General features: G+C 46.0%; 1 protein-coding gene across 2 annotated transcripts in view; it reads left to right on the top strand.

Moving 5' to 3' along the window:
* The first annotated feature begins 1,259 nt into the window (after positions 1-1,259).
* The window catches only part of UBE2G1 (ubiquitin conjugating enzyme E2 G1), a 390,881-nt gene continuing 365,486 nt past the window's right edge, over positions 1,260-26,654 (top strand). Inside the window, exon 1 of one of the 2 annotated variants that reach the window (XM_085649585.1) lies at positions 1,260-1,519. In XM_085649585.1, coding sequence (XP_085505711.1) covers positions 1,474-1,519 — 46 coding nt within the window. In that variant the 5' untranslated portion in view covers positions 1,260-1,473. The remainder of the gene's footprint in view (positions 1,520-26,654) is intronic. The other variant, XM_085649586.1, reaches the window with a different exon arrangement.

The following is a 26,654-nucleotide window of genomic DNA, read 5'->3' as shown; positions in this document are numbered from 1 at the left end:
CCACCGGTCCAGTGGAAACCTGGCAACAAAGGGCCTCCGGGTCGTCCAGTGAGAGGGGACACTCACGAGAGAGGGGTATCCGTGAGAGGGATATCCTGCACCGGTGAGTCCTGGAAGGAGACAACTACTCAACTACTAGTCGGAGGAAACACCTCTACCAGGGCGCCCAGCGGAAAATAGAACAAACAGTGGTCCACCACCATTCCACCCACACTTCCACCGATGACAGTACTAGAAAGAGATTGTGAGGCGCACTTCCACGATGTAAGTCCAAAAGAACACATCCGCAGAGCACTCAGACATCGTGCCAAGGAGACAGAGTGGTCCCGGCTGTCAGAACACCCTCGCCGGCAGTTGACCATCAGCCAAGAGACTACGTGGAAGTCATGATCGCCAATTTATGTTTTGTTTGGAACTTGTGGTTTCTCCCACAGGTTCGGACTTCATTTTGGTTTAACTTTCATTAAAGTTTGGGAGGGATGTAGTATCCGGCTGGATAAAGTCTAGTGTTCCATTGTGCCTGTAACCCACACTGAACACCCACCCACCACAGGCGTCACCAGTCAGGTGACCCTGACAATAAAAGGGGCCGAGCGCACGTGCTCGTGGCCAGTTTACAGTACCAGTAATCCTGTGTCAGTGTCACTCCATTCCCTGCATGCGGGCCTGAGGGCCCAATCACCACAGAATATAATGTTTGTAATGCAGGCAGTTGCTTTTCCCTTGACTGCCCTACTGGCTGTATCGTTTGGACTAAGAAGTAAAACCCCTGCAAAACAACCCAATCTAAGAACAACCCACAAACGCAATGTCTCCACCAAAGTGCTGAAAGAGATAAGTAATTGGCAGGCGTGTGGGATATGAACATTTATAAAATAATCGTAGCATAACAAAGCATAAGTGTCTCTCCCCTTACAGCTGAATTCTGCCTAGTGCACTTCCCTGGCTTTCAAAATAAAATATGTTATGACCTTTCAAAGATGTCCGCGGTAAATAGCTCCTTTGCAGGAAAGCTGCTTGCGATACCATTTTCAGTGATTCTAAAGATGGCACTTGGAGTAAGGCGACGTTTCAATAGCGAGGATTCTAAGTTAGAAGAAACCAAAACATGGCTGTTGACGCCGCGCGGAGCCTACCTTAAGATATCCCATATATATTAAAAAGACCATCTGAATATGTTCTTTTCGCTTATTTGACCTCACCAACATGGCCGCGCGCCTGAGCCTTCCTAGTTACGTAAGCAGGGAGGCCCCTGTCTGGAAGAGCCGTGTTTCTCAGAATGGATTTTAGCAAGTCCGAGTGCGCCTGCGCTGTTGCCGGCGGTGGCCTGGAGTGCGGCGAGTGGGGCTAAGGCGGTGTGAGGGGCCCGCGTACACTTACCACTTACTCTCTCTGAGCGGCGTTGTCTGGGGCACGGGCAGCCCAGAGTTTACACACGCGAAACCCGCCCGCTTCCCCTTTCCCGAGTGAAGCATGACCGAGCCTCAGTCTGCGCTGCTGCTGCGGAGGCAGTTGGCAGGTAAGGGGCGAGAATGAAAATGAGCAGTGACAGTCGTGGTGACGGCAAAGTGCTAGGTATAAAAGTGTGGTCTACGACCCGCTTCCCCCGGCACACTCTCTGTTTCACCTCCATGGAACACTTATAATACTTTAGCCTGTCATTCTGTGGCCTGATGAGTCGGGAAAGGGAGAAATAGGTTTGTCTTCTATCCAGACCGGTACGTTGATAAATGGCAGGACTGTTACATATGGTTCCTGGTGTCTTCTTTCCCTACAGGGCTGTTGAATGCAGCACCCGGCGTCCTTCTATATGATACGACTAATAAACGATCACGGACCTAAGAGGGGTGTTGTGTTTGACACAGTTTCCTGTGCCTTCAAGACAGTATTACATGTACCCTCCATTGCCTTGAACACTACTAGCCGGCTAAATGTGACATCTGGCATTTCTGTACTGGCAGAGGGTTAATTGTGATGCATTGTGAGTGTCAAATGTCCTAACTAGGGTTGCGTGACTGTCTATTGTCACACGTTTCTCAAACATTGAGTAAGCGCAGCTTCACGCTAGTGGCGACACAGGTTGAGCTTTCTTTTCCATTCACACACGAGGCAAAAACACCCCACAAGCCACAGCCTGCGCGCATTGGCTCTCTTTCTCACTAACTCTACCCATCAATAGCCCTGCTAAAATACATATCCTACCCCAACTCCTCTTTGTTGCAGCTTCTCTCCTAGGTGCAGCAATAAACACGGGAAGTCCACAACTCTGGTCGTCAAGCACGTCATTAAACGCTAGCCACATAGATCTGTTACCGCCAGTAAGTATCCTTTTCTCTGACATAGACTCTTCTTTAAACACGATACCCAGTATAGACTGTCCTGGCCAAGTTTCAAACGTGAAGTGTCCTTTGCAGTTACACATTGTTAAATATGACACATACTCCACTGCCTTAGTAATGGTCTCTGTAAACCTCGTATCCTATAGCCAAACAGGTGTGTTCCTTGAATGTGACACCCAATGTCTTTTACCCTGCCATGGGTGGATTTTTACATCTGCTACTCTGCGACATCTGTCCTGAAACTCGTCAGTGTTTGTAAAATGGACTCAGTTTGATGTGAATACCACTATTCTCCTCCCGTTGTGTTGCCTTTCGATATTGGTCCCTACAGGAATCAGTGCAATAGTTTTTCTCTCTTTATCTGCTACCCTTGCTAGAATTGATTGGCTCTGGCACATTGTTGTACTTTTACACTAAAAGGATGTAAAGTCTTTTTAAGCTGAAGCTATAGTCACTGAAGTGAAGACAAAATGTCCCCAACTGGAATAAAGGAATTGCCCAAAGGAAGGCAGCAAAGAAGCTCAAGCTCACTGGGTTAAAACTGGTTACCCTGTCCATGGGGAACAGCATGTCTTGGCTTACAGAGGGGCTTGATCCATGTTCACGCCTTTTACATTTAGTCGAGAGTCTAGTAGTTTAATTAGATCCCCCAAGTTTTTGATGCCACCTGAATCAACAATACAGTTGAAATTGGCTCAAATTTAAAATTGTTTCAAATGAGTTGCTTCCCTTCCATCAAGGTTTTGCATTTCGTGACCTCATGGTTAGATTATGTAGTGTTTACCTGGGTATCATAGACCACCTTCTGGATACACTGCAGCAGATACAATACACTGCTGCTCTTTCTATTTTTGACCCCTAGCTTGGGGACCATGTCTCCTCTGCCATTAAAGGAATCAACCCTACCTGTTTTCAATCCAAATTGAAGCTATATACTCCACACTATCTTTTATAGCCTGTCTTTGTTGTGTTGCTGTAGAGCCATATGCTTTGTAAACAGATGCACAGATCACTCTCTCTGTAATAGTGATTCAACCATGGTTTTTAGGCTGTCTAGGACCACCACCTCGTTAGAAAAAAGTTTAATACGACTCCATGGATAATACCTATTCCCAGCTCACACACATAAGGGAGGGTGGCATTTCAAGCTCCAACTCTCATTGTGTTTGTTCCCCATAAGTACTGTTTTATCACTCTTTTAACTAGTAACCACAAACCCTTTACACCTAGTGTTCGATGCCCCATGGACGCCCAGTATCTAATCCCTCCCCATGGCAGACTCAAATTGACTCCTCTCTGCCCTTGTGTTACCGTCTTTCTTTGATTACGAGCAAAAGGTTTTAATTACATGAAAATTCAACTTCCAATACTATAACATTCTGTCTTGTTCTTAAGTTAGTTAAGGTTGTTGCTCTTACAAGTTTTTATTGTTTGCAGCACTTAAATACTCTTATGGCTGCCTAACAAATTTCTTAGTGTTCTGAGCAGAGATGTCAGTAAAAAAAGGTCCTCTAGACTTAAGACATAAGTCTGCAAGGTTTCGGATTCCTTGGTGTCCTTGTAACTTTGGATCTTGCCTGCTTAATGTGTGATGTAATTATCAATAAGGTGTTTATTAAATATACCTTTAATAATTACATACCATGTTGCAGACCTGCTTCCCTCTCTTATGTACTCTATAGCTCCTCCTAGGTGGCATTTCTTGGTGTGGATCTTGTTGGTTTTAATCTGTACAGGAGCATGCACACTTCCTAGTCCTTGTGCGAAATATATAGCAGCAGATCATGTTCAATACAAAGTTCCAAGTGCCTCAGTTGTAGTTGAGTCCAAAAACCTTTTGTTGTGCATATTACCAGTAAACGCACTCTCAACCTGGCTATTTTCCATATTTAGAAACTTTATCAGCAGAGCGTAAATGTGAAAAGAATGACCACAGCTAATTAAAGCAGGTCGAAGCGTGTCAGTGCAGCTCTTTTTAAACGGGCATTGGAACATACGTGAGGTATGCTGTTTGAGGTATTTCTACTGGGTTCCTGCCGCTATCTGTTTTTAGGTCTTTCCTGAGACAACACATGCATTTTGTTTACTAAAAGGGGCTTTGAGCTTGGCCATTTTTAATTGGCCAGTGTGTGCTGGTTTCACTTCCTCTGCTTTTTGTTTGGAGCATGGACCAAGTACTGATTGCTTCATTTTGATTAGTGTCCTCCTGCTGCTCTTACTTTGAGGTACTATGTTTTTCTTTCTACTTCCCCTATCATCCTTTTTGTCGTCTTCCCTCCAGTTGTCAGTGTCGTTTCTTCCAACCCACCCTCCCGATGGGCTTGTTGCCTCTCCACCCATCATTAAAAAAAAATCGCTATGATGTGGCTAGCACTGGCCAAGTCAGTGCTTTTGTTCTGAAAAAGGGGGTGGGAGCACACTGACTTCACATCGCAGCGTCATTACCTCTAAGCATCGTGGTAGATGTAGTTCATTGTTTTTGGCACAGGACAAAGTTCGAAAAGTTTCTTGGCTCAATACCATAATTTTCAAAGCGTAGCCCTAGACACGTGTTTCTGGATTTCTCCCGTCATCAGTAGGGAAAAAATAGTAGGTTGCTGGACATGCTGCTGCTTAATTTTCTCAGGCACAATTCCACTCTGGGCATGCAGGCGCTCCCAAGCTCGTCAGCTCAAGCGGCTCGAGAGAGCCTTTTAAATTATGAAAAAGGGGGTGGGAGCACACTGACTTCACATCGTAGCGTCATTACCTCTAAGCATCGTGGTAGATGTAGTTCATTGTTTTTGGCACAGGACAAAGTTCGAAAAGTTTCTTGGCTCAATACCATAATTTTCAAAGCGTATCCCTAGACACGTGTTTCTGGATTTCTCCGTCATCAGTAGGGAAAAAATAGTAGGTTGCTGGACATGCTGCCGCTTAATTTTCTCAGGCACAATTCCACTCTGGGCATGCAGGCGCTCCCAAGCTCGTCAGCTCAAGCGGCTCGAGGGAGCCTTTTAAATTATGAAAAAGGGGGTGGGAGCACACTGACTTTTGTTCTACCTTTTAGCCACACTGCTATACAACATGGCTAAAAGACATTGTCAAAACTAATAGCTGTCTCATAGGTAAGTCCTGTTGGCTTTGCTAATGCTAGTCAATAAGTTGTCTCTGTGTTGCTGATGTTATTTTATGATGCAATATACATAGGTTATTTTTAATTTCACTGAAACATCCCTCTGCTTTTTTGTTGCCAATAACAAGCAGTATCCATTTTGGGGATTCAGGGGGCGGAGTGCGGGGTTTTGTAACTTTTGCATACTCTTTTTAGTCTTTCGTGGCTTACCATATGCAGAGGTGCTGGCTCCACCTATTTAAAGCGGGATGGAGCGTGGGTGCGCTAAAGGCACGCTAGTCCGGTCTGCTCAGCGACCAGCGCCAGCCATGCTGCCCGAGCTCTCCCAGATCGGTTGTCTAGTTTACTCTGGTTATCTGCTTGCTTAAGTACCATACTTTTATGCCTCTGTTTGCCTGTAAAACAGCAAATTACAATCTTGAGTTACCAACCAGGTCACAAAAACATCACTATCTACTACTGAGTCCTTGATGCAGACTTCTCACTGTACAATCTTTTCCAAAGTACTGCACAGTAATGTACAGCGTTATTTCTCACTATAGCTTTGATTTACTAGTAACCAAAACCTGGCTTCACAAAACAGCAGTCTATCCATCGCTGCAGCTATTCCCAATGGTTTTAAGATAATTAGATTTGATAGATCAATGGGTAGAGGTGTTGGGGTGACTGTTAATTTTAAAGATTTCTACTCAGTTTCCTATTTGCAGCTAGACATCTTTGACTGGGTGGTAGTACTTGATTTTAAGCTGATATCTCCTGAAATTCTGATTTGTCGTCCTGATCCTAATTTCAGTGCTAATATATTTGTTTTTGTTTGTTCTCTGTGATTTTTATCTAGTTTTAATCTTTTTTTACTGAGAACTTTAGCCTATAGGGGGCTGCTCCTCTCAGGGTCAGCTTGAGAGAATTTGTCAACCAGTGCTTTTTACTTGGCCTTGAACAGTTCATTCATGGTCCTACCCGTATTAAGGGACACACTTTGATATTGTTTTTTCCAACTAGATATAAACCTCAGCCAAACTCAAAATCAACCCTGACCATGAGAGCTTTGAATTCCACTTATTTATTTACTGACTGTAGACTCCTCGAATAAGGCTGACTCTGCAGAGCTGAGTGAGATCATTAACAGCTGGATTAAGTCCACTGTGGATGGAGTAGTGAAATGAGGAGGAAGGCGTAGTTATAGTTGAGAAAGGTGATATTTACAAGTCGCCCCTAGGGAAAAAGTATTTTCTAAGATGGAATAAACTGGCTGAGACCTAGTTCACTGAAGAACTGCATACGTAAGGCGGCAAAAGACTAGAGAGATTATGCAAGAACTACAGCCCTGATAGTAAGTTAACTTACTCCTCTAGTCTTCACACTTCTAAGATGATTATGATTAGAGATGCAAGAGCCCTTTTTATGTCTCAATTACAATCATCATCAACAAATACTCCTAGGGAGATCGTTAGGACTGTAATGTCCTAATCTTGACATTCCTAATGCTCGGAAGCCTTATGATTATTTATCCACTTTTTTCTTAGAAAACATTTGCACCAATTTTGGGCTTTCTGAGCCAACCACTGCTTCCCACTCATATAGTCCTGTTTTAACAACCTTCTACCTGCTCTCCCCGGTTCATATTCATTCTCTTCTACTTTCCATGAAATTAGGATCTGCCTGTCGCCCTGTCCAGGTTACCTGGTACTTCTTGGCAATAACTGTTGTCCCTTCTTTCACACACTTATGCAGCTTATCTGAGACTGCTGTCGTCCCAGCCAGTTGGAAACATGCTATAGTTTCTCGAATCCTTAAAAAGACAACTACAGATCCTTCTCCAATAGTCCCTACTACGATCTTGGAAAAGCATGTTAACATTCTGACAGCTTACCGCTGAGCCTACTCTGTGTTGGTCCCAGTTAAATTGTGTTTTAGGCCTTTACACAGCACTGAGTTGAAACTTGTGGTGGTGTCCGAACTGCTTTTGCCAATGATGAAGGAGATGGAGCATTACTGTTTCTTAGATCTCTCTGCCGCTTTTGACAGTATTTCCCATAAGATCATGTTAAACTGTACCAGTGGCATAGGAGTCAGAGAATCCATAAACTTGCTTACTTCTTACCTGTGCACATGTTTTCAGGTGGTCAAGATTCAAATCTCATATGCTCTTTAGGCCATTTTTTCATTATGTATGTGGATAACACCTAGCTAGTAATCCGCCTTGATAAATTTAGAAACCAGAACAGTTTTTCTTTATTAAGATAAACTGCAGCAGTGGCCGATTAGATGAATCGGAATGCTCTCAAAAGGAACATTAATCAAACCGAGATCTTTATCCTAGGGCAAATCAACACCCCGCAGTTTGTTTGCGGCCCTCAAATTTAGGCCCAGCTCCTGCCCTATGACAGTCTTGAAAAACCTTTGCTTTCATATTGATACATTTCCCTGTACTACCTAGTCAAAGAAGGCCCATCTCCTTGTTTTTTTTATTCTCAATTTTAGACCGTAAAGCAAATTGTATCATATTTACCTACTTACTGCCGCAAATTAATGACTCTTGTTCCCATTTTGTTAAGGTTTAACTTTTGTAATAGTTTTTTGGGGGCGTTTCTAAGAGGGTGGTAAATAAGCTGCAGTTACTTTAGAATTTGGCAGTACATCTTATCTATGGATTTGAAGGCGTCCGATTACCCCTTATAGATGGGCATTCCATCTGCTTCCAGTGAAAAAGCGATGGACTTAAAAGCACTTTTTTCAGTTCATAGAGCCATTAACAAACTCAGCCCATTGTACCCGCCAAATAACTTACATATGTACACTCCTTCTCGTGTCCCCTGCTGATTTTTCTAATAACAATCGGACTTTGCCTGCTTTAAGAAAGCACACTGCGGTGGCCGAGCATTCAGCTAGCTCATTTCTAAACTCGCCTCTCCGAGTAAGCAGCACTCTTGTTTATGTCCTGTTCCTGAAATGATGTTTGGCTACTAGAATCAGAATCCCTTTTGGTAACAGTCTGCTCTTTATAAATTAACATAATATCTCTCCGAAAACCAAGTGCAGAATACATATCCGTACGGTACACAAACATTCATCCTGGCTCTCACTCTCCGCTCTGGTGGCTTATATACTCATGTAAAAGTTTATTTCTTCCTTCTTTGGCAGTGCCACCTCGTTCTTCCCTAATGTCTTTCCTACAATTAGTCGGATGGTAGTTAATAAATGTTGAGGCAACAAGTAACCTTGAATGTAGGTGTGTGTCCAGTCCAACCTTTACCCCCTCATGTGTGACAAAATATAAGGAGTTGGCTGTGAGTCTGGATAGTAGGTGGGAGGAATGACCACGGCTAGTGGATAGTATTTGACAGAACAAACCCTTCAGGGATCTAAGCTCCTTCCAGTCCCCTATAACTCTCCCTCACGGTTCGTAGCTAGCCCTTTGTGGTGACTTGTTGCATATTTCCAGCTTAATACCCACCATGAAATCTAGGTCCAGCGACTGCTCTTCATCTTTTACACCCTTGTGTGCCTCACAAGGACAGGATGTGTGAGAAGACCTAGTGTCTGTGTGTTTTGACATTAGGTACCTGTTGGTGCATTCCTTCTACTTGTGCTGTTTGCCCCGCTTTTTGGAGTCCCTTTCTTTACAGGTTCCTGTCAACCTCACATTGCATGGTAGGGCTGAGGCACAGTTGGTCTGTCTTTTTACAGTGCTTATGAGCATTTCTTCTCTCTCTGAGATCAAACCGCACTCTACTTCACAAAACTATTAACTATGATCTTCTGGAAAAATCCACACATGGCTGTACTGCCATGCACTTAAAAACAGTCACTCAGATGTTCTCTCAATTCCCTCCACCCCCAGTCATCCTAGAACCCATTACCTTATCAGGTCTTACATCATTCTTATTTATTGGAGGAGCTATGTTGTTGGCTTCCTTTCAGGCTTCCAGGAACATTAGTTAGTGCTTGTTTAGCAAAGCCTTCCCCTGCCCCAAGTGCACTTACACAGGCCATACTTTTAAAGAAGGGCCTACACTGGGTCCTCAGTTAATTTAAATTCATGTAGACAGAACCTCCTCTAGATGCTGGTCTTCAACGACCATGAGGGGGCCCAATCAAACAGCTGGGCAAATTATATCTCTATTTGGCCCCACCTGAAAACCAGGAGGTTTGGATCGGATTGAGTTTGAGAGAGGAGTATAGCAGGTTACAGAACATGACTCTTGTATCTAGAAATATAATTTCTCTAGCTCTAAATAACTTGTGCACTTCAGTACGTCAAGGCCTGATGACGTCTGAACACTTGGAATGTTTTAACCTGCTGCAAATCATGGTAGCAGACATCTGTGATTTGTGCCTACATTGTAATCCTGATTTGGCACAAACAGAAGTTTGACTCAAAGTAATATTACTGGCTCCTTCATAATCAGGGCCTTATTGTACAAAACTGTTGGTTAGTTTATACTGGCATAAAAACATTGGGTTGCACCTAACCTGCAAAAAGTTTGCTTTTCAATTAAGCAGCCCAAGCTCATAGTTTTGATGCTATGATGATACACGTTTATTAGTGGAATAATTCCCCCCCCTTCAAAACAGTCCTAAATCCAGCTACTGTATTTGTGTTTTTTTTATTTATTTAAAAACTACATAAAGTGTTGTGTGCTCACTGTAGAGTTGCCAATATAGTGTGAAAACCACCTACCTTATTAGAGTCACCACCTTGCTCTTTGAAAGCAAGCTTACTCTCCTACCAGAACTTGACTTTAAACCCTTCGCTGCCAGGCCCCCGCCCACCACCCGCCACATATTTTCTTGGCTATTTGGGTAGTTCGCGCTTAGGCTCTCAGAACGTTTTGTCTACATAAAGTAGCCATGCCAAATTTGCGTCCTTTTCTTCTAACATCCAGAGGATTCTAAAGGTACCCAGGGTTTGTTGATTCCCCTCGATGGGACCAAAAAATTAGGCAAAATACAGCTAAATGTTTTTTTTGTTGGGGGGGGGGGGAAGGCAGAAGAAAGCGTCTGTCCCTCTCCAACCCCCCCCCCTCTCCCCCCTGATAATGGTATCAACAAAGGGTTTGTGGTGCTATAATCACCATCTTCCCAGCTTTCAGGAACAGGCAGAATTTTGTCAGAAAACCCAAAATTTCTGGGACATAGCCTATTTTTGTGTGCTTCAACCTCCTTTCAATTAGTGGTAGAAATGGGTGTGAAACCAATATAGGATCCCGGAAAGCAATATCTTTCTGGAAAGTAGACAAAATTATGAATTAAGTACTTTTGTGGATCCTTTAAGGTTTTCCTATAGAAAGTAACAGTTAAAATTAAAAAATATTGAAAGTGAGTTGAAAAAAACTGCCATTTGTGCTTGCATTTTCACCTGTCTCTTCTTCTAACTATGCCCGAGTTTTTTATTTTTTTAAAGCAATATACTGCTACGTCCATAGCTCCCTTTTGGTTACGGGTATATATTTGGGGCTTGTAGGTTCACCAAGAACCCAAGGTACCCAGAGTCAAACTCTGAGCTGCACCGTGCAATGGTTTTTCATTGTGTACCTGGTAAACAGCAAAATATTTGTTAAAATATAAAGAGTAAAAAAAATGTATCAAGGAAATCTATGTATTTCTGAAATGTGAACAAGATATGGCGTTTAGAAGCAGTGGTTAGTTGCACATCTCTGAATTTTGGGTAGCCATAGTAACGTGAATTTTAGGTCCTTTTCCAAAATGTTTTCTTTTTGCACACTGGCTTACATTTGGGAAGGCAGAAATGCATAGAAAAACAACTTCTAAAATCACTTGTTCTACTATTATATGTTCCCCTAATTCTCCCGATACAAACGGTACCTCACTTGTGTGGTTAGGCCTAGTGCCCGCAATAGGAAACAGGTCAAAACGAAACATGGACACATCTCATTTTTCCACTGAAAACCTACCCTTTTTTTGCAATGTGCCTAGCTGTGGATTTTGGGCCCTAGCTTAGCCGGCAGCTAGAGAAACTTAGCAAACGTGTACATTATTTAAAGCTAGACACCATGAGGAATATAGGATGGGGTGACTAGTGTGGTTCTTACCAGATTCTGTTACCCAGAATCTCTTGCAATCCTCAATGTGAAGAAAAAGAGAAAAAAAAGGCGGTCCCCTCACATTTCTGTGATGGAAAGTTCTGGAATCTGCGGGAAGGCATAAACTCCACCCACCCAGCATTCCCCCAAGTTTCCTGATAGAAATGGTACCTCACTTGTGTGACTAGGCCTGGTGCCTGCACAGCCTAGTGCCCAAAACGCAACATGGAAACATTACATATTTCCACAGAAAATGGATCCTTTTTGTTCACTGTGCCTAGCTGTGGATTTTGAGCCATAGCTCGGCTGGCACCTAGGGAAACCTAGCAAACCTGTACATTTTTCAAAACTAGATTCCCAGTGGAATCCAAGTTAGGGTGACTTGTATGGCTCTTGACGGGTTGTATTATACACCCCCCCCCCCCCCCCCCCCAAATATTCTTCACATTTCTACATTTCTTTCATGGAAAGTTCTTGAATTTGCGTAGAGGCTCAAACTTCCACCCACCCAGCATTCCCCCAAGTCTCCTGATAAAAATGGTACCTCACTTGTGTGGGTAGGCCTAGTGCCTACGACAGGAAACTGCCCAAAATGTACCATGGAGACATGAAAATGATCGATCACAGAAAGACCTGGTTTTGCAGGGGCTCTCCTGTATTTTTGGTCCCGGGCTCGGCGGCCATGTAGGAAAACCTACCAAACCCAGACATTTCTGAAAACTAGACATCTGGGGGAGTCCAGGGAGGTGTGGCTTGCGTGGATCCCCCAACGTTTTCTAATCCCGTGCAAGCCTCAAATTCTGCTAAAAAATCAAATTTTCCTCACATTTCTCTGTGGGGAAGTTGTGGGATCACCGGGCAGACACAAATTTCCTACCATCCAGTGTTCCCCCAGGTCTCCTGATAAAAATTGTACCTCACTTGATTGGGTGGGCCAAGTGCTCGCGACAGAGAAGGGCCTAAAACATATTGTGGAGGCATCAAAAATGATCAAACGCAAAACGACCTGGTTTTGCAAGGGTTTCACAGGCGTTTTTGGTACCAGACTTGGCGGCCATCTAGTGAAACCTACCAAACACAGAAATTTCTAAAAACTAGACTCCTGGGGGTGTCCAGGGATGTGTGGCTTGTGTGAATCCCCCAAAGGTTTCTTACTCAGAATCCCCTGTAAACACCGCCAGCCAAATGCCAGTCCACACACACCGTCAGCCAAGTGCCAGTCCATGCAACCACCATCGCATTTTTTTTATACAAAAAAGAAAATCCAAACCAATTGGCAATGGATACAAAACTGTAACTACAAACACAACAGCTCTAACTAAATACATCCCATAAATGCCTACCATACACTCTGAACAAAAAATATAAAACGATATAGACCAGTCAATTTACTTTTACACTCACTGTTGCAACTAAAAACTCAGTTCAGTGTGGTACAATTTAAAACCTGTGGGCACACACAGCCCAGGATTAGAAGGGCAATCTGGGCAGTACATACGACTCTCCTTCCGGATAACTCTATGGGCACAGACTGTACATTTCTTGGCCGGAACGTTTTATTTGACTGGGGGGGGGGAAAAGTGGCGATCTTTCAATCTAGCCACATCCTCCACCACTGCTTCTCTAGAAACTCTTGCCTGTTCGACTACAACAAGGCTGCCTATCTAAGACTGCTGAAACTGAACAAATGTTATCTTTGAGTCTGGAGCAAAAGCATTGAAGGTTGCTAAATGGAATAAATGGATAGCCAACTTCTTATATCAAACATATGCCGTACGAACAGCAGTGTAAGGTTACAACCTCTAATCTACTCGCTCTACACCACCCATGTGCTTATTGAAGTCTGAAATGCACAAAGGTCTGTGCACCTCAGCATCCTGACCCTAAACATTCAAAGGTGAAGTACTTTCATCATAGATGGTAGTCAGCATATAGACATCTCTCCTGACAGAACATTTCAGAGCAAGAAGTTCATCTCTACGTAAGGCACTGCACTGTCCCTTCAAACGTTTTGTTTTCCCAAACCAGGATTGTGCCACAAACCACAGTGCCCACTTTGAACAATTCCCTGAACAATGGCACACTGCTCTCAGACAGCATATACATCTTAATTCCATAATGTGCCCTCTTGCTGGAATGTACTGCCTATAAAACAATCTGCCCTTGAACAGGACCAAAGACTCGTCCACAGCTATTTATTTCCCTGGCACATAGATCTCTGAAAATTGATCTACCAAGTGGTCAAGGACCGGCCAAACCTTAAACGACGGTCACAATCAAGGTGATCTCATGGCAATGCTAAATGATCAACAAAATGCAGCATCTGAAGAAGCAAATACTGATTACAACTCATGGTTGCAGGAAATATATCCGTTGCCATCAAGGGATTAGTAGTCCAATATAAAGACAGTGATGACTTTCTTATCAGGCCCATCAAAAAAGTTAAACCCAAGAACTTCAACTCATCCTGATTTGTGGGAGTCCATCGAGTAAATTGTAATTGTAAATTGTAAAGATTGGGACTTAAGTCTGGCACTGTTACATCGTCCATAACAACTGAAAAAAATGTATAGGCAAAAATATTCACACATCACCGACTCAACACAAAACCACATTATACATAACCTTAATCCCTTCAAACACTAGCTCTACCCTCTGCTTACTCCTGACAACCCCATTTCCATCACCACCAAACCTATACTCAACATCTATCGCAAACACAACTCATTCCCCCGCCTCTCATCAATTGCACAATTTAGAGCCTTACAACATGACCCACATGCTCCACCACCACACCTAATCCATACACTTTCCACCCTAAACTGACACAAACAAAATAAGCAGCATCCTACTCTTCACAGCTTCGCTCATCCGGGCCTATTGCACAACAAGGCTACTCTACAAACACAGCTCACCAAATCACTCTCAACCACCATCTCCGCCACCTACACACCCAGACCCAACAAAATGCCTTCTAAACCTGCTGAACTAAGATTACGATTTAGACAAATAACATTATGGTTATCTACAAGTTCAAAGAGTACTACTCACTCCTCTAGCAAACAGTCATACCACCACCAAACCACAATCTCTAGACTGGCTACTAATAAATGCTTGATCACTTTCTAAAAGCAAGCACCACATCTATAGCCTACTCACTGCCAAACAACCTGATTTGCTGTTGGGAGATGACATGGCTCCTGTGTTGCATGAAGCCGTTCCTCCAAGCTATCAAACTGTCACACAAAATTGCATGGGCAAAAGAGGTGGTGGACTAGCTGTTTCATGTTCAAGGAAACAATAAATCTAACCAAAACTAACAATTTCCATACAAGGTTGTGCGGCCCTAGTGACCAGATGCAACCCTACTCCAACTTTTCCTGTAATTTCCTCCTTCTTTACAGACCAACACTTAGCACTGCAGCAATCTTAGACACGTTTCTAGACACAGTTTCAAACATTATGACACTCAAACTATACATCCTTGGTGACTTAAACATATTGTTTAATAAACCCAATATGGCCATCCAAGAATTATCGTCACTGGCCTAGACACACAACTTGCATCAGACAGTCCACAACCCACACACATTGCTGGACACATCCTAGATGTCATTTTTGCAAATGCAGAACACGTTATCTTTCAAAGGATTACTCCACTCACATGGTCAAACTTAATTTGGAATACTTGGAAAGACAACTGACTTCCAACACCGAGCTAGATGCAATAAATTCCATTAAACTTTGAGTGGCTCGGCGAAGCCTTTGATATCCTACTACCACTAAGAACAACAAAACAGGACACAATAAAACATGTGCCTTGGAAGAATGCAGAACTAAAAAAAGATATAACAACAAATTGCAAAGCTGCAGCACACCTGGTTCAAAACAGATAGTAATCAAGACAAACTTCACCTACACGAACCTAACATATTATACAAGTCAACAAACAAAGCCGGTAAATAAAGGCACTATTCAGACAGAATTTAAAATGCTAAATGCGCAAATAAAGAATTTTATAAAATTCTCACAGAATTTCGGAAATCTAAATACACATAAGGCATTCCTCACATGACTGAATAATTTACCAACAAACTGGCGAATCATTACACAATCAAAGCAGACATGTTGGACTCCTTCTAAAACAAAGGAAAACCACAAGCCTCAACCGATTTGTAACCTACCCCTCCAAGGGTAGGCCTCTGCATTCCTTCAAACAACTATCACCATGTTAATTTATGGATCTGGTCAAAGCAAACAGGCCAGCCGGCTGCCCTTACGACCTTTGTCCACCACATATATCCAAGAACATTCTTTTAGCTACCTCTGCTGCCATGCCAGTAAGAGGATTACGGTCGCGTGAGTTATAGTTGCCTACAGTAACTATAACGGGGGAATTTCATTGGTTTTTTATCAGTAAAATGTCCAGCTAACTATAACATGTGTGAAACCTATGGTTTTTTCAGTGAATTTGCAAGGTTTTTTAAATGCTAATTCCTAACTATAACGTGTGTGAAACCTATGTTTTTTTCAGTGAATTTGTACGTTTTTTTAAATGCTAAGTTACTTTACGCCATTCGTGGCGTGCGCGCCCACTTAACGCAGTTGGTTCCGTGCGCGCACGGCGCGCTTCGCGCACCGTGCGCGCACAGTGAGCACGCGGTGCGCTTCGCGCACCGCGTGCCCACGTTACGCTAGCTGAGCCATGAACGCACGATGCGCTTCGCGCACCGTGCGCACATGGAGGACATATGATGAGCATCGTTGTGACAGGTAAAATATATGTTTTGCTGATAATATTTATATGCCATGCACAAATGTTGCCCTTCGGGCACCATTTGCACACGGGGTGGGGAGAGTGTGGATATTATTATTATTTTTTTATTATTTATTACCGTACGCTTACGGTAAGCGTAATCGGCGAAATTTTCGAAAAAATTAAAATTGCCTTTTTACACTTGGGGGATCGTTGGGGACTCCCTCGACATGGCTAGGTGCTTGGGAGCTGTCTAAACAGCCCCTTTACATGTTTTTGCCCTTTGTTTTTCAACCCCCCGTCAGAGTCCGAGAGAGAAAATGGCGGCCGCCGCTTCCTGGTTTCGACCGATTCGAATGTTTACTAAGATCTAACAGCCAATCAGAATCGCGCTCGCGCACGCCACCGTACGCGTACGGTAAGCGCACGGTAAGCGCACCGTAAGCTGGCTCAGATATATATATTGGTTTAAAGGCTATTTTCTCAGAATCTACTGAACAGATTTACACCAAACCTACAAAAGGCACTTCCTTGACCTGAGGACTACCTCTCTGCCAAATTTCAAGTAATTCTGTTCAGCCGTTCGGGCTGTAGCTGTGTCTAAAGGTCTTATGGAAAAATGCATGGGAAAAACGCGTTTTGGGACCCCCCTTTTATCTCAGCCCCCGCTTGACGAATCCCCCCGAGACTTTCAGGGTAGGAGCGGAGCGTAGCGCCCCACCTATTTTGAAAATTTCGCGAGGATTCGTCGACCGGCGCCAAAGTTATTCAAAATAGAATGTTGCGGTTTTCCTATGGAAACAGGGTCCTAACTATAACTACCTACTGGCGACCGCCAGTAGGTAATATATTGGCTTTATGCACAGCAACACCTGAAAGTCCTAATTTCTATCCATATAATAAGGACTATTTATACAAAATTACAATATGGTAAATGTCTTCATGCCATACTTAATGACCACCAATGTGTGGTTATTGTGTCTTGGGATGCAGAACATAGGGTATGATTAAGTCTGAGAGAGATACATGTATTTTTACAGTTTGTGATATGCTGGCAGCGCTGATTATCACTGCAGGTCCCTTTATTGTGGCTGTAATTTTATGTTCTAAACTCCATTTCCTATGCCTTTTGTTCATGGAAGTGGTGCAGGTGAAAATGTTGATAACAGCCGGGTCATGGTGTGATGTGTGCAGATGCCTGCGAGGTTGGGCAGGTAGCGGCGCGCCAACGGGGGTGTCCCGCTCTGGGTTAATGATTTTATTTGTGTTTGAGTGGAGTTCATTTGTGATATTTACAGTTTTGTTAACAAGACGCTGTACTTGTTTGTGTTAAGACTTATTTATTAATCCTATACCTATTTCCCTCATTTTCATTGCTTGATTTTGCATGCAAGAAAGTGTCACTCAGTCATTAAATGTCACTCATAATTAAACTAACTTTATGAAAATGTTACACATACCAACCTGAAACCTTGGCAGCTATGGTTGAGTAGGCCTAAGATAACATTAACATGGAGTCGTGGGATCTGTATGTCGAATAACTCGTCGAGGATTTTGGACAATGAGACAGCAGTGGGCAATCCCACAGAATGTGAAGCAGAGTTCCCTCGTCGCAGCCGCGCCAGCATGTAGGGCTCCGTTGTGGGTTACCCCTATGGAGGCGCGCAGGTGTGAGATACCAATAAGTAGCTATTTTCATAGCGGGTTCTATACTGGTGACATTGCGAGCTGTATGTTTTGCCCTATAATAAATTCCATTGGCTTGGTGTGACCTGTGTTTGTGGGCTATGTCTAATCATGTCATACATGTCAGATATGAGTCTTATCGGTAAGTTTGGTAATTAGCCATTTTTAGGTCTCGGCTAGCGTGGCTACGCACATGCGCAGCTCGCTCGGCGAAATTTAATGATTCTGAGGGAATTCTGTAAAGGGCTTCAAGCCCCGCCCCTCTTTCCCATTGGCTGGCGTCACAGTTTATGCTAAACGGTGGCCAGCCATTGGGAAAGAGCACTTTGTGACATAGACTTTTCCATTTTTAAGACGGCCCACTTGGACGGGTTCATCTGACTTCCTCCCGTCGCAAAAGGTTTCTTATCTTTATGGGGCCATGTGTTTCGAACACATGGCCCATAAAGACAAGCTCTGCCGCGTGTTTATTTTTGCATCTCGCTAAACCGTGGCTACCAGGCGAGCGCGCACTCCAGCCATCATAACCCCTCTCCTCAACTACGCTCCCCCCCTCCCCCCCCCTGCCCCCCCGCGACCAGGATGGGCTCGAGCGAGGTAGGCAGCTGTCTCCCAACACTCCAGCCATTATAACCCCTCTCCTCCACTACCCGACACGCCCCCGCGACCTCCCCCGTCTCGGACAGCGCAACAGACGATAGTGCATTTTACTGCTGCAAAACCGGGATCGCAGGCAGCTCTGCCAATGCACCTCACTCCACTGCATATTGCTACAGTTATACCAATATTTCTCACATGGAGTGTGGCTCTCTCTTGCAATGTTCACTAGTGTTTTATACCATTTATATAATGTGTAACATAACCGGTGCTCATGTAAAGCGCTCCAATACCTTTGGGTCGAGTTCGCGCTATATAAAAATGCAAAAAATACAACAACAAAAAAAGTGGTCATCCTAACAGTGCTTTGTCAATGCACGTCACATAAATAATGCCTCGTTTCACTTTAAGCATCACGTAGGGCATAGAAAGGTCTTCTCGGGCGCTTCACTTCAGTAACTTCGTTTATACGTATAATCAGTTCCCTCAGAGCTCTCCCAAAGCACCTCAGTTTACAACCTCAAAATTCTACCGTATAGAGAAAACTCAGCTCTGCAAATGCAACTCACTGTAATGCCTTCTGCTGTTAATATACTGTGACCACACACTGTTCATAGAAAGACCTTCACGTTTGAGCGTACACTCTACGCTCTGCGACTTCCATTCTGGCTCTGGATAATCTATACTGCACTATAAGGATGAAATGCTCATGGTGCGCCACGCCTCACTACGACTTCCATTCTGGCTCTGGATAATCTATACTGCACTATAAGGATGAAACACTCATGGTGCGCCACGCCTCACTACTGATCATTCTGGCCAATCACACTTTACTTGGGTACAGTTGGGTGGATACATCGGTGAAGAATTCCTTCTCTAAATTCGTGATCCAACCAAACAAACGCTTCTTTTACACTCTCGCTGTGATATTGACGTGGGGATCTGCACTTCAAATTTCTTTTGGGGGTAATGGTTGAGCGGCGACACCCTACATACTCGCTCTTAAGTTCATGTGCGAGGGGGCTTTTCATCAGCCTATCAAGCAGCATGAGAGGGTTGTCTTCTTTCTACTCCGCAAGGCAGTTTACGTGTGTGGTATTTTACAACACGTGTGCCCTTTCGGTCATCTTGAAGCGAGCATGGGTACCTTCTTCTTCCCAATTTAAAGCAGTGATTGGACGGGATACTCCCAACACGTAGACCGTGTAAAAGGCTTCCCTCTTGCAACCTCACTCAAAGCAGTGTTGGGTAACTTTCCTCTTACGTTTTACCCGAAACAATTTGTTAGGGCCCATCTAAGCAATGTTTGGTGTAAGGAGCCCCCCCTTCCCCATGAGTGTGTGCGTCTGAGGCTCCCTCTTCCAGCTCCCCAATTCTCCATTCCTCCCGACAGTTTGGCTTGGCGGTAGACTTTGAAGCAGGGAAACCAGGTTTGAGTCTTGGCGGGAGACTCAAACATCTTGTGATTCTGGGTAAATCGCATAATTTTCCCGTTCCTAACAATGAATGAAAGTGTCCGTCTGTGGTACAACTATACCCCAAGTTCACATTATATAACCCAGTACTGCAAAAAAAATAATTAAATTTACCACGCTCACTTTTTGAAAATCCAATCATGTCTCGCATTTTATTAAGTTAAAGCCATTTGCTTGGCTATACAATACCATTAGCAAAGCAAACCGCTTTAAAAGACGAGACCTATTGCATTTTTAATGCTTGTTCATATTTGGTTAGCCGACGGGACCCTTGTTCCCTCACCCCCTTCTAAAGTATCCATTGTCGCAGTGGCAAGTATCTCAATCGCTCGGATTCGGGAATACCATACTCCAGCTTCATTTGAGAAGAATTCCAGAGAGATCAAACAGGTGGCCTATTGATCGATCGAGGTGTCCCGCCATGCCGGAAAAGCTTTGTCCGACATCCCAGGTGCAAATTCGCTATTGCCAAACGAGGAAGTTAAGGGGAACGGGAAGGTAGTAAGGTTCTTTGCTGTCGCCACCCCTTCCCAAACTGTCATCACAGATTTGGTGATGGGCGACCCTATTAATCAGCTGGGACTTTGAGCCTTCTTTAAAAAGGGGACCTTCCAGAGCGGGATCTCTGCCAACGCTCTATCCTGAAAGAACCATCTTTTTTCTGATTCTGTCCGTGCCCATTCCACTAAATACCTCAATTGTGCCGCTTTATATTAGCGAAGGAGGTCTGGTATCCCCAATCCTCCAGCTTCGGGCCTCATATATCCCAAAGTCTTATTCATCCGTGGTCGTGCCCCCGCCCAGACAAACTGATTGATGTCCTGCTGAAGTCAGGTAATCGCCCCCGGGGGAGGCCATGCCGGTAGGGTTTGGAATAGGTAAAGTGCCTTTGGTAAAAAGGACATTTTAACCGCCGCAATTCTCCCGAGTAGCAACAGGTGACGTTTACTCCAGGCACCCATAGCTTTCTTCGCTTGCCTGGCTAACCTGGCATAATTCAGATGAGTCGTCTGGCGCACTGTTGCCACTAGGTCGAAGCCCAAGTATGGGATACGATCTACTACCTGAATACCAGATAGCCAGCCCTTCCTGGGGCTAAGAGTGGCCGACGCTGGGCGTAAGTTCAAGATTTGCGATTTCCTGACGTTAACCCGGAAACCTGAGATGTGTCCGAATTGGTCAAATTCTTCCAGGAAGTCGGGGAGTGACACCTTCGGTTCTTTCAGCGCCGCAATTACATCTGCATAGACGAGCAGAATCCCTCGAATGTTAGGATTGTCCCTGCTCTTTTGTGCCAAGGGCTCAATATAGAGGGGGAACAGCAGGGGGGATAACTGGCACCCCTGCCTAGTGCCTCTTTGAATGGCAAATGGTCATGAGGAGATGCCGTTAACTCTAATGAACGCCGATGGCCTGTTGTTGCAGCAGCACACCCATTCCCTGAATTTCTCTCCCAAACCGAACTTGGATAGCGTATGACTAAGGAAGCCCCAGTCTACCCGGTCAAACGCTTTTTCAGCGTTAACTGTCAGCAGAAGAGCATCCATTTGTGTTTGGTGGGCTTTATCTATAAGGTGGAGTATCCTCTTCGTGTTATCCGCGCTTTGGCGGGACTGAATAAATCCCGCCTGGTCTGGCTTGATCAAGTGTAGCATGCAGGGGCCTAGACGCGTGGCGAGTATTCCAGTGAAAATTTTAAGATGGACATTGAGCAAAGATTTAGGGTGGGGTGAGCCACATTGTTGCCTGTCTTTGCCTGGCTTAGGCAGCACCACAATAGCTGCCGCTAACATCGTGGTGAGTATCCGATTCGCACTCCCAAAGAAGTTGACCACTCTCTTTAAAATCGGGGCAAGGAGGTGGCAACATTTCTTATAACAAAGAGCGGGAAAGCTGTGGGAGCCAGGGGACTTGAGCACCTTGAGACGCGATATTGCTGTAATGACTTCCTCGACCCTAATGGGAGCATCTAGAGCCGCCGCCTGGTCCGGAGTTAGTGTGGACATAGACACGGACTGAAGATAATCGGAGATTGCGCATTCTGGTGCGGTGTCAGCCGTGTACAATTGCTCATAAAATTCCCTGAACGTGTGGGCTATATCCTGATCCCCAGTAACCACTCTCTGGCCATCCCCCTGGAGTGATGAGACCTGTGCCTGCTGTTGTTGAGCCTAAAGCCTATTGGCCAGGAGACGGCCGGTGCGGTCGCCCCCAATGTAATAAGTGTTTTTGCCTGACAGCAGCATACTCCGCCCTGTCCAAGGCTATCCTGGCAAGCTGTGCCCTTTCTGCTTTCAGCTGCCTCCAGACCCTGGGGGCACCTGTTCTGCTATGTACCCTTTCCAGTTCCTGTACTTGGGCTGCTAAGCTCCGTTCCTTGCGCTCTCTATTGTCGGCAGCCGACAACGCTATTAGTTCCTCCCATATGACCGCTTTCATTGTGTCCCAAAGTGTCGTCGTCGCTATGTCCGGGGTATCATTAAGAGCGAGATATTCCTGAAAGCACTTAGTAAGTTGCTGTCCACTATTTTCTTGTGGAGCATATTCTCTTTAAGCCTCCAACAGCCAGATTGCCGGGGGCTTAACGGCAGTGATATACGTGTAATCAGTGCGTCGTGGTAGGAAAGGGCCGCAGGTTCGATGCTCACGGCTTTGACCACCCTATTAATCTCCCTGGTCCCTAGGAAATCTATGCGCGCATAGGATCTGTGTGCGTGCGAAAAAAAGTAGTATTGCATCGAGATGGGGTGCGCCTCCCTCCAGATATCCACGAAGCCCCTTTCCGTCAGCAATTTCTTCCCCTCCCCTGACAATTCTCCCTTGTGCCAATATGAGGTCTGGGATCTATCCTTGCATGAATCAATTAGTATATTGAGATCCCCCTAATCGGTGTCATGCGATTCTGTGTGGTCATGACTTCCGTTAGGGCTGCTTTAAGAAAGCTTTCCTGTCCCGAGGAGGGGCATATATGGAACCTATCACTACGAGTTGGGAGCCAAATTGTATAGCATAGGGCAATAATCTTCCTTGTAACTCAGCCACTTTGTCGCATACTACCCCCTTACAGCGATGGGATAGGAGCAGGGCCAACCCCGCCTTTTTCCCCCTGCGGAAGAGACCTATTGTTGAGGGAATACTCTCGACCTCATTCGTTGGTGATGAGATGAGTCTCCTGTAGGAGACCTATATCGGCCTCCGTATGTTCCAGATAGGACAGGATAGCCCGCTGGACTGGGTTGTTGAGACCCTTAACATTAAGCGTGAGTATTTTCACCTCTTCCACAACCATAACAGGTAGGTATAGATTGAGTTATTATAGCCCCCTGAGGTCCGCCCTGCTCTCGAACAGACCTGAGTGTCCCCTTCACGGGTCATATTGGTGGTGAACGGTGTGGAAGTGCATTGGAAGATGCTCCCTTGACCACAGGGACCACCTGGAAGGAAATTGTTGACATACCGGACCCCGCTACCCCCAACAAGTAAAACAATATTTACCCCAGAAACCTAGTCCAGAAGACGCATTGTTCGTACACGCCTCCATGTTGAGATAAGTTGTGGGGTGCATCTTGTGGCCATCAACGCTCCCCCTGCCCCCAGTCGCCCACTCTCTGCCCCCCGGCAAAGCGTTAAACCACTTATCTGACCCAATAAGCTAATTAGTCCTCTGATTTAGATCCGGTGTCGGCGGTCAGGCAGGCCAGCACTGCCCGGCATTCCTGAGCTATAGTCTCCGAGTCTGGCTTGGAGGCGGCCTCCGGCTGCCGACATCCGCTAACACGCTGCCATTTCTCTCTGACCTTTCTTGTCTCAGTCTGCTGGTTCGGTCATCGATACCCAGGACCTTGCATGCCTCCTGCAGTGACCTTATTTGCCTCAGCTTGCCGTCCCACTTGAAGATTATACAAAAGGAGTGCCCCCACGAGTAAGGGCCACCCTGTTTTCGAAGATGCATTGGTCTGAAGTCTCTGCGTTTTTGTAACGTGATTGTGGCCAGGTCCTGATACAGAGCAATGTCGTGCCCTCCATAGGTTAGCGGTTGCGCATCACTGGCTTTCCTCAGATTAAGTTCCTTAAGTTGAAAGTCTGGGAGGGAGGCCAGTATATCGGAAGGAGGTGCCGGAGCTTTCCTAGGCAAGCCCACTCTGTAGGGTCTATCAATTTTCATTGCAATGTCCTGTGATTCCTGCAGGATGTGGCGAAGAGGCCCTGGAGGTATTGGGTGATGTCCGTGCCTTCTTCTTGAGAGGGAACGCCCTTCACACGGATGTTATTTCTGCAGGAGGGATTTTATAAATCCTCCGCATGGGCCTGGATGTCTATATGTTGGGTTTGGAGTGAGATTACCTCCTGCTTCAAGTGCTCCACTTCCCGCGATTCTTCATGATCCTCAATTGTGGCCACCCTCTCTCCGACCGCATCCAGGTCCCGTCGCACCTCCTTAATCTCATTGGAGAGGTCCTTCCTGAGGGCTTGTAGATCGTCCCGTAAACTGGAGAATAGTTGTGTTAAGAAAGCACGCGTAACAGGCTCCTCCATGGACTCCGCTTCCTGCCCTCCCGATGCGAGTGGGGAAGGGCGGCCATCTCCTCCGCTTGCCCCCACCATCTAAGCGAGCATATCCTTCACATTTCGGTCTTTCTTCGGCCATGTAGAGCCCATGTCCGAGCTGCGGTTAGGCGCCCGGAGCAGCGGCGAATGGATGCGTTAGAGGGTGGTGTCAGGGATCCAGGCCACACGGGCGTCGGTATGCGCCCCCCGAGGGCGATGATGCGTGAGCAATTGACCTTGCAGACGCGGCCCCTGAGGCAGCTTATGGACGGGTGCAGGCACGACCAGGTCACCACCGCGTGTTGTGCAAGTGTTCTCTAAGTTCGGCTCCAGCAGTGTGATACCACAAGGCCACTCTAGCTGGCCTGAGCCCCGTCTACTGCTTCCCGCAGCACTCCTTCCCTGGAGCAAAGCGTGTTGTGCCCTGTTACTTGTCTGCTAGTCACTCACTCTTCCCTGGGAGACCGCTGGGGCTTGAGGGTCGCCACGTTCAATGCCCCAGCAAAGCGAGCGCTGAATATGGGCGAGGGCTCGTTGATTCACCCAAGTGCTGTGTGGGCTGCTGGGTCGCTCCCCAACCCCTCTCCGGACTCTGGGCCCTCCGCCCTCGACTGACTGCGGCAGGAGCACCGGTGGGTCCATGCCCGGATATGTGGTGGGCTAAGGCCTGCAGCAGACTATATGGCCTGTGGGGGACCTTGAGTTCTCCCCTCCCCTCGATGAAACCAGTGCGTGGAGGCAGCTCGGGGCCTCTGCAGCCCGCTCCCTGTCCAGTCTCTCAGGGGCTCCTCAGTAGGAATCGTGCTCCGCCATCCCATGAATGCAGCGTTGCGTGTGGAATCCGCTCCACCGAGCGGGGGGAGGAAGCGCTGCTATGCCGCCCACCTTCAATGCTGGAGACCCAGGAATCACTGCCCTCTGAGGCCCCAGGCTCGTGAACGTGAGTGCAGCCGTCCAGCCCTCTCTGGCCCCGCATGGGCCACTGCTCGCCGCCGCTCCTCCTCAGTTTCCATCCCCGCCGTGGGCGGTCTGCAGGGAGGGGGATATTAATCACCCCTAGTATCTGTGGAGACAAAGGCGGGCAGCCGAGATCCACAGTTTCACCGAAGCAAGCTCCACCAATGACCCGGCTGGGTTCGTCGTTTGGGACCGTGCCTGAGTCCCATCTCCAACCAGTCCCCGGGATCGCTGCTAGTCTTCGGTACACAGCTACAGCTCTGGTGCTCAGCTACAGCGCCGGAAGCAAGCGGGCGGCCGAAGGGAGCGGGGAGACGAGCAAGGCACGTCCTTCCCGCTTGCCATCTTGGCCACGCCCCCAGAAATGGGCATTTTAACCCTAAAAGTTGTGTTTCCTGTAGAATGAGGATAGATGGGTGGATGCAATTGACATAGTGGAGGAATATAGTCCTTTTGTTTAAGTCTAGGAGGCTGTTAACATCCCAAAATAAGACTGTGTATGCTATTCGGGGGGAAAGCTGAACTAGTGGAGCTGACCTGTAGTGGAGGCTGTCTCCGCAGGGCCAGAGGATTCTGGCTGTAGGGATCGGCATCTGCATAGGGCCTCACAGCCTTCCTGAGGTCAGGTGTACCGTACATATGGTTAAAACTATAACGGACAAGAAAAAACAACCCTTTAACTCCCACACCTCTCATGCTTCCTCCCTTTGAAGCATCTGTCACCCTAGAACTCCCATGTAGCTGTTCTTGCTCGTTAAGTGCTGTGGGCTGCCTCCGTAAAAGGATTTTTGCTGGTTGCAAATAAAAATGCTTTACAGTAAGTAGTTCCATAAGTAAAAGTATATCCACTCTCCCATCTAGGTAATTGATCCTCGTTGTAGGCTCGTAGTCTACCGGGAGGTCAGTGCCAGCACACTCTGCGGCCTCATAACCAGCTCTGTTCTTCAAGTGTTCGTGATCTAAATGGGTCTCATGATTTTGTGTTGCATGTTCCCTGGCGCCTTTGGGATCTCGTCCATTGAGTCTCAGGCACTGGTCCTGGATGTCAATCTGAAGGTCCCCTGGCGCAGGTAGCCGGTCGCGGCAGGAGTTTCTCTGTCGCCCATTCCTAGGCTGCCTCTGGGCAGTCTAAGA

This window comes from Triturus cristatus, chromosome 3_2 (assembly GCF_964204655.1).
Source record: "Triturus cristatus chromosome 3_2, aTriCri1.1, whole genome shotgun sequence".
NCBI classification, from domain to species: domain Eukaryota; kingdom Metazoa; phylum Chordata; class Amphibia; order Caudata; family Salamandridae; genus Triturus; species Triturus cristatus.
Note: the sequence above shows the minus strand (reverse complement) of the source record. Positions and strands in the feature narration are given on the sequence as shown.